A 9,075-nucleotide genomic window follows, 5' to 3' on the forward strand; every position below is an offset into this window, starting at 1 on the left:
CAAATCGACCCATAACATCAGATGGACTTGATTTTCGAGGTGATGGTCAAGCCCAACTCGGTGACCGCAACAGCCTAAGATCATCGCCATCGGACTTTCGACGCGCGGTCCAGGTCCGATCCAGATCTTCCAAAAATTCTCCAGAACAACTGGATTTAGCGATGGATCCCAGGTTTCAGAGTAACGTAGCGCTAACTAATCTACAAGTTTAGAGCCATGCAGATACAATTTAAAGTGATTGATGCGAATTTCACAAGCAATCGAGTATAGCGCTAATTACCCCAAAAATAACTACTTAAGGAAAGATTAGCACAAAAATTCCAAGGTCGTTATACTCTCTCATGGGTGTTGCTTGGGAGTGGGTTTGAGAGAGAGAGAGAGAGAGAGAGAGAGAGAGAGAGATGATGTAAGAGAGGAAGAGGGATGGTGAGTGATGGGTAAGTGAGTGATGGGTGTACTTGAAACGGGATGGGTGGAGAGAGAGAGAGAGAGAGAGAGAGAGAGAGAGTTGACTTTGGGGTTGCTTGTACTTGGGGTGGGATATATACTTGACATGATTGATGTGATTAATAGGACATATTCTCTTGGGTTTGCAAATGCGTGGCGTTTTTCTCTAACTGAATGCGGGCCCACATCACCTAGCCTGGGTATCGAATCGGCGCATGAGATGCGGTCTTTGAACCGCGGCGACGACGCAGTCGCAAGGGTACAAGTTTCGGGTTGAGCCGACTCAGATTGACAGGGTACGTCTCAGGAATGCGTGCAAATGCTATCTACACATCACGGGTTTCCGGAATTTGACTGGGAGGACCACGGAAGCCTACGGAACGGTACGGTCTTGGATACAGGCCTCACACAATCAGTAGTCGGAAGCCAATAAGCTCATTCGACCTTTGGGCAAGATCGGATGGATGAGGCAGATGACGCCTTTGGGGTAGACTGGACCGACTTATAAGTAGGTCGGGTTACAATCGAGTCGACCTATGACTGGACCAATAGGTCGGGCTACGGTTAAGCTAACTTGTGACTAGACTGACCTATGAGTAGGTCAGGCTACGATCGAGCTAACCTGTGAAAAACCGACCTATGAGTAAGTCAGGCTATCTTATTGATTGGTTCTTCTCTGCCAGTAGTTCTTTGTCAAGTGGTCTGATCATCGAGTCTGTGCCGTTTATAGATTTGACTCCTCTTTATAAGCCGCTATATTTTCCCCACGACGAAATACACAACACACAACGCAACTTTCATCAAATTATATATATTCCTCTTGGATTAGCTCGGTAGAAGAACAGGGTCCACATGAGATTTTCATCATGCCCTGAAATGAGCGGGCGGGCAAAATGGATGGATGGCATAGATAAAACGCACACCGACCAGTGTACTAAGTCGAGTCCTTCCTAATCTTTCCTCTCTTCTTACAACTTGTAAGAGAGAGAGAGAGAGAGAGAGAGATGGAAATGGCCGAATCGGAGGAGGGAAGGTCGAACTGGCTCGAGAAAGTGATCTTTATCCTATCAGGACAGAGTAACATGGCTGGCCGAGGAGGCGTAACCAAGTCAAAGAAGTGGGACCGGGTCGTTCCCCCTGAATGCATTCCCAGCCCTTCCATCCTCCGGTTCACCGCCCGGTCTACCTGGGAAGAGGCCTCAGACCCCCTCCATGCCGACATTGACACGCACAAGACTTGCGGCGTCGGTCCAGGTATGCCCTTCGCTAACGCTCTTCGGGCCCATCGTCCGACCATTGGGATTGTGGGTCTCGTCCCTTGTGCGGTGGGCGGTACGGCGATCAAGGAGTGGGAGCGGGGATCGCATCTGTACGAGAATATGGTGAGAAGGGCCAAAGAGTCAGTGAAAGGTGGTGGAGAGATCAGGGCCCTTCTTTGGTATCAGGGAGAGAGTGACACGGGATCTCAACACGCGGCCGAGTCTTACAAATCCCACATGGAGAAACTCATACAGGACGTCCGTTCAGATCTTCAACTGCCCTCACTTCCTATTATTCAGGTTTTTTGGCTTTTCAACCTTTTCCCTGCTAAAAATTCTTCATTTGTAAACAACATTTTCGCTGTTTGTTTTTTTGTAAATTTCCTGGAAATGTTGTTTCCATTTCTCTCCATTTTCCTGGAAAATAAAGTAATTTCCATTAAATTGATTTAATGTCCCTCTCTCTACGAACTCAATAAAGACCATATGGTGATCGTTCCTCCTCTCCATATATTTGTTTATCATTTACGTAGGAAAATAGCCTCAATGGTTCACTTTTCTGGCCTCAGTCTAATATGATTTTTTGACACATTTGTCTATGCCTTAATCTTGCTTACTCTCTCCCAAAGTTTCATAACGTAAGGGCCAATTTGATTTTCCATGATGCATGTAAATTCCTGGTAAATAAGTAATTATTACTTTTTAATTCCACCCAAAAAACTGGTCCGAAAATGTTGACTTAATCCGTGGGCCCACCGTAATGTATATGATATATCTGTGCCGTCTATCTGTTTTATTAGAACATTTTAGGACATTAGCCAAAAAATGAGGCAGATTCATTGCTTAATTGGCCCACATAAAAGGAAACAATGACCTTAATTTGTCCACTATTGAAAGTTGGTTCTTTTACTGGGCCCACATTGAGGTTTATTCACCATCTAACCTGTTCATAGGGTCACATAGACATGGATAAGAGAAAACCATAAATATAAGCTTGATCTAAAACTTCTAAGAGCCTTAAGAAGTTTTTAATGGTAGGCTTTCAATTCTTACAATTTTGCGTGGTGTGGTTCACATGAGCTTTGGATCTGCCTCATTTTTGGGCTCATGCCCTATATTCAGTTGGCATAATGAATGGGCGGTGTGGATAAGCCACACACATTATGGTGGGCCCCACATTTATTTTGCAAATTTCTCAATTTAAGTGTTTAAAAAGTAACCCATCAAGCCAGCATTGGGAAAGATGCAGTAATTACCTTCGTAAATAATGATTACTCATTTACAAGGTAATTACAGTTGAACCAGAAAATCAAACCGGCCCTAACATACAAGTTGAATCCGAAAAAAATAATAATAATAAATCCATTACAGTTAGCGCAACACTTGTTCTGTTGTATGCAAAGAGGCCTTTGACACTCTCACACTCTTACTCAAGCAAGAAGTGGGGCAAGGGGAAGAGGGACTTGAAGGGAAAAAAAAAATGATAAAAGAATATCACTTTTATTAAAGTATTTTTTACTTTATACATCACAATGAGGTCATGTACATGTATATATAGGCACTTGGGGAGCTTTCTACATACTTTTCTTTTCATTTAACGACTTTCTACTTACCTCAAATAACCATTGATATTTTTATATGCATTGAACTCTAAGAACCTTCTACTGTATTCTATTGAAACTTTTAATTTTGTTCATTTTTTTAACATTTTCAAAATAAATAATTCCCTTAGCCTTACACACTCATATAACTACAAAATTAGGTTTATTTCTCAACCTTCTTCCATCAACTATTCGAAGAAATATTTGTAAACTTATTGAAGATGTTGGCTTTAGGGGGTTTTGTGAAAATGTCAGCAACTTGATCTTGTGACTTGATTAAAATGAGCTCGATCTCCTTGTTTTTCATATGCTTTTCGATAACCTACAAGTTAAAAGTCTTTAGATTAGGAGTAAAGCAAACCATAACTAATTGTACCTTTTATACCTTTTATGTACTAAAGAATCCTCTTAGTTGCCTCAATGTGGGAAGATTTTGGTTCTTCCATGTTCCAACTCATTAGCCCAACTCCATAGAGCACGTTCAATCTTGTGCATGTAAGTATCGAAGCTTCCACCTAGACACTTGAAGAGTCTAGAATCCACCTTTCCTTCTTCATTATACTTGGTCAACTTGAGACCACACTCTACGGGTGTATTTACTAGCTTGCAGTTGTTCATCTTGAATTTCTTAAGAACTTCCCTTACATAACCTGCTTGAGAGAGAGATTCATTCATTCATTTATTTCACTTCTATACTAAGGAAGTATGACATGAGGTCGACGACTGACTCATTTCAAATTCTCGATCCATCAATTCCTACTCCTTGAACATATTTGGATGATTTCGAACATATTTGGATGATTTCCTGTGAAAATCAAGTCATCCACATACAAACAAACCAGCAACATATCTCCATTTCCATTCACCTTAGTATAAAAAGCATGTTCATATGAATATTTGATAAAATCATTTTCTTAAAAATGAGGCTTATTGGAAAAGGGTATAGCCAAACTGCAGGGTTGGATTATGAAGAAACATTTTTCATGTTGCCAAATTAAATTCGGTGTGAGTTTTGATTTTGATTTCTGTGCAGCTAATGGGTCTTGTCTACCAGTTGGATGTCAAGAATGCCTTCCTCAATAGTAAACTGACTTAAGAAGTTTATATGGAGCAACCTCCTCGACTTGTTGTTCAGGGAGACTGGGAAAGTGTGCAAACTTTGGAAGGCCATTTGTGGACTGAAACAATCTCCCAGGACATGGTTTGAGAAATTTAGTCACATTTTGGTGGACTGGCTTTCATAGGTGTCACAAGGATCACTTGGTATTTGTGAAGTAGAGCTCCAGAGGAATTGTGGCCTTAATTGTCTATGTAGACAGCATAATCATCGCTGGAAATGATAAAGAGGGCATATTGGAAGTCAAGAGTCACATCAAGAAACAATTTTATACCAAGGATTGGACCGCTAAAGTATTTCCTAGGCATTGAAGATGCCCGGTCTGCGAGTGGGATCAACATATCTCAAAGGAAATATGTGCTAGACTTGTTGGAAGAATGTTGGGAAATGGAGTGTAGGCCATGTGATACCCCAGTGGATCCAAATAGTAAGCTGTCAGATGATCAAGGTAAACTTCTCAATGATTGAGGGAGGTACAAAAGGCTTGTTGGTAAAAACTCATCCATAAACCAAGGGTTCAACATTGAGATGTGGTCTTGCTGATTCTTTATTATTTGAAAAATACTACAGGTCAGGAATTTTTTTATGGATCTAATGGACATCTCCGGGTCAAAACCTATGCCGATGTAGATCGGGTTGGTTTAGTGATAGATCGGAAATCCACATCTAGCTATTGTACGATTATTGGAGGAAACTTATTAACCTAGAAGAGTAAGAAATAGTCAGTTGTTGCTAGATCAAGTGCGGGGGCAGAGTACAGGGCCATTGACCATGTAGTTTGTGAATTATTATGGGTTCTCCAATAGCTTTAGCTATTTGGCAGTGGGCCAATGATTCTCTATTGTGAAATCCAGTAGCATCCCATATAGCTACTAATCTAGTTTTTCGTGAATGGTTGAGAAACATAGATGTGCATTGTCATTTTAACAGGGAGAAGACATTATCCGAGGAAATCACACGAAGCATGTTTCTTCTAAGTCTTAGTTGGTCTTTGCCTTGTCCACAATGTTCATTCATTAGTGGCAAGCTAGGCATTATAGACACATATGCACTGGCTTGAGCAGGATTGTTGGAAGTCTTTTATTTGTTCACTTGTATTTGTTACTTGGATTTGTTACTTGGGCCTAGGCCCAACTAAGGCTTGTAACTCTTTTACTGGACCTAATAAAAACAATGAGTGGAGACATGCCACTTTATCAGGTACATATCCTTAGTTATTCACATGAGATCAAGGTTTGAAAATCAGTTTCGGTGTGTAACATATCAGTCACCACTGATATGGGGTACTATCGCCCCCTATCCCTCTCGTATCGCCCCTGTAGCGAGCAGATATGAGCTGATATGGGCCAATACAGCCATATCATTCATGGGGCGATGCCGGTACATATCAGATGATATGTAATACATACTGGTTTTAGAATGATGTGTCAAATAATGCATGAGATAAGAGGGGATTTCTGGTTCTTGACACTTGAGAAAATGGGTAGCTGAATGGTCCTACCTACCCTGCGACATTTACAGTGGTGATGTAGAGACTGCTCTTCTGAACCACATGTTCTAGTTGTGACAGCCATGGAGGGATTTTGACTTGTTGGGTCAATCCAAACCTGATAATTAAAAAAGAAGGTTAGCCTTTAATGTGTCAATTTTCACCTCATTACTGGTCCGGTCTATTTTTGGCTCTCAAATGGTTTGGATCCTACACTCATGTTTTGTGCTTGCAACTCTCAGTTGCATTCCTCACTAGAAGGACAATAAGATATGATGATATTACATGTGCAGCTGATATGGGCCTTGGTTGGGCTCAATCAAAGCATGTGGAGATAAGAACCTGAGTCGCGCATCCAAGCCCTTAAGGAATTGGTCTCGGCACTAACCAAATACTTGGACCACTGATTTAAATAAGCTGGGGCAGGCTTATCTGTTTGGCCTTTATGCATACGCAAGCCCAGGATTTTTCCCAATTAGATATTGGGCCTTGGTTAAATTCCATTAACCTTGAAGCTTAAGCTCAAACCTGCTAGTTCACTGCATTTTTAGCCCTAGTAAGATGCCAGATGTTGTCAGCTGTCAACATCACCTTTGCTTTTGATTGAGTTCCAGGCCCGAATCTCTAACTTTTGTGTTGTATTTGTGGATCTCTAACATGTATTATGCCCCATTCACATGAGGGGCTGCTCACGGTGACACAACCCTTTATAACTTATGTGTGCAGGTGATTCACTGAGGGTTAAATTGCTTTTACTGGCTTTAATAATACCATGGAAGTAACCAAGATATAGTTTCTTTAGCAGTTATATTGGGGTCTAAGCTCCAAATCCCACATAACATTTCTTACCAAGTCTAACATGAAAGAAATGTGTATGTAACCTGCTAAGGCTTGCATCTTCATTATGAGCTCACTAGGAAATATCATTTCCTCCTGATTAAGAACAAACATGCCACACATGACCATCTTGCCATGTGAACAGTGCTGGTGAAGTGGTGATCATGTGTCACTTGGTTCCTACTTCAAGCACCCGACTGACTACTCAGAGAATGAGCTTTCATGGGTATGGGCCTTTTGTGCAGCACTGTATGTCGTATGCTCACTCTCTGGGACTTTTCTTGGCGTCCATCACTTGTTGTGCAGTTCAAGAACCTGAAAGCTTGACTCAATGTTCAGCCAGGCTGGGTGGACTCGAGGACTCAGCCTAGCTTGACTTGATTTTAACAATTATAATTTTAGAAATTTCAGTAATAGTGTCAAGTATTTAATATGGATATTGTAGAGGTAATAATAATAATAAACTATTGTCAAATGATTAGAGCATGAACTAGTTTAAGTGTATGTCTGACTAGTGCTGCTTACAATGTATCTGATGAGCTTAAATAAATAATGAGCCCTAGATTCGTAATCCAAATCAAACTAGATAACTTTCCTAAAACAGTGAAGTTTCCCAAAATAATGAACTTACTAAATAGTAAAAGATGTCTAATCCTGCCCACAACCATACTCTTGAAACCCTTCAAATAGCAAAAACATACTAACAATTGTAAGTTTTGAAATTGGCTAAGATCTCTGATCCCTGAAACGATTGAATTTTCCAAAGTCATGCAGGGGCCAATATGCCATGATTAATTGGCTAGGACGTAGAGCTTGTCGATGGCTTTCCAACGACATATTATATATGTGAATGCAATAATGATATCTGATCACAAAGTTATGGCTGCCGCAAGCTGTAGTAAATGGTCCCACTTGTGCTTCTGGCTCAATTGATTCATCCCTGACCTCTCCTACATCATAGAGTTTACTCGATGAGTCTTCCCGAGTCAGGATCGAGTCAAAACCAGTTCCCAGTTTCTCAGTGACTTGGCTCAAAAATCTCGTTCTATTGAGTTCACTCAGCTGAGTTTTGATTCAACACAGCAAGTTTTTGAACTTTAGACTGGTTGGGACCATCTTGGCATGTGAGTGGGGTCAGGTTCTAGGAGACTGGGTAAAGAGGAAGTTTTGATGCCTAGCAAGCAGCCTACTATAAGACTAATGCCAATGTATCATTTAAATGGCAACCAGAGATTGCAGGTAGGCCTGGCAATGGGCATGCCTGAATTTTAGAACTGATCCAGCCAGGCCTATTCAAAATGTTGATTTACCAGGCTCAGGCCTATCAAATGGCTAGCCCTAATTGCATGCTATGGTTTCTTCCTCCAGTTTAGGTGACTGTTTGGAATTAATTTAAAAATGTGGTTCCAAATGCAACCTCAATATTCCATATCCCATTTCCCTTGTGCATCAAACATGATCATTAAAATTTCTGGATTGGTGTTGGCCAAAAAAGGTGTTTTGTATTGATGCAGGTGGCTATTGCATCTGGAGATGGGCGTTTTATAGAGAAGGTGAGAGAAGAGCAGCTGGGAATCAATCTCCCAAACGTTACATGCGTGGATGCCAAGGGATTGCCGCTCAAGGAAGATCACCTGCACCTTACCACAGAGGCTCAGATCAAGCTAGGTAACATGCTGTGTGATGCCTACATAATGTACTTCGCCTCTTCTTGCCACTGAGATGGAAAGGGCCATGGCTCAGAAGGTCTGTCCAAGCCCAGCTTCCCAGCTCACATGCCAAGCCTCCATCCCTGGATGGTCTCGGGGCTATGTGTTGGGCCTTCAATTTCAGCCCAAAGCAGGTGCACTTTTACTGCTGTTTGCAGGTGTTCATGTTACTCTTTTATCTTTTCTCTCCTTCTAATAGGCTTTCATTGTGGGGCCATTTCCATCCATGTCAGATTGACACGGCTTGATCCATCGTCTATTTGGCAGAATTGCAGGGTCCTTCTCCCTGCCAAACCTACTGTTTGCTATGACATGTTGGTTAATGTTCTTGTTTTTATAATGGAATTATCCTCTTAACGATCCAATGCTGGCCACTAAATGGACCTCCAAATCTAATGGATAAATCAGATGGTTAGGATTAGGTGTGGGAACATGTTATCTGGGCCAACGGGCCAACCAAACCAAAGCTTTGATTGAGTCAGGTTTCAGATCTGACCCAAACGATTGAATGTAGCCCATCCAAGTGAAAGGGATGGGCTTAGGTTGACCTTGGAGCTTGAACCAACCTGGGCACGTAGAGTATCTCTACAATATTTAAATACATGAACCGTTGGAG

At 41.5% G+C, this 9,075-nt stretch overlaps 1 protein-coding gene across 1 annotated transcript; it reads left to right on the forward strand.

Moving 5' to 3' along the window:
* Positions 1 to 1,381: 1,381 nt before the first annotated feature.
* Positions 1,382 to 8,824, forward strand: LOC131219127 (probable carbohydrate esterase At4g34215). The gene is made up of 2 exons (XM_058214127.1): positions 1,382 to 2,006; positions 8,265 to 8,824. Exons 1-2 carry the CDS (start codon positions 1,452 to 1,454, stop codon positions 8,469 to 8,471), a joined length of 762 nt encoding a protein of 253 aa, XP_058070110.1. The 5' UTR covers positions 1,382 to 1,451; the 3' UTR covers positions 8,472 to 8,824.
* The last annotated feature ends 251 nt before the right edge of the window (positions 8,825 to 9,075 follow it).

The sequence above is a fragment of the Magnolia sinica genome, chromosome 11 (genome assembly GCF_029962835.1).
Source record: "Magnolia sinica isolate HGM2019 chromosome 11, MsV1, whole genome shotgun sequence".
Lineage (NCBI taxonomy): Eukaryota > Viridiplantae > Streptophyta > Magnoliopsida > Magnoliales > Magnoliaceae > Magnolia > Magnolia sinica.

Bases quoted from the DNA above. Each gene is read 5' to 3' on its own strand.
- LOC131219127 (XM_058214127.1), top strand. From the start codon at position 1,452: ATGGAAATGGCCGAATCGGAGGAGGGAAGGTCGAACTGGCTCGAGAAA. The intron at 2,007-8,264 runs GTTTTTTGGCTT...GTATTGATGCAG, and splicing joins CCTCACTTCCTATTATTCAG to GTGGCTATTGCATCTGGAGA.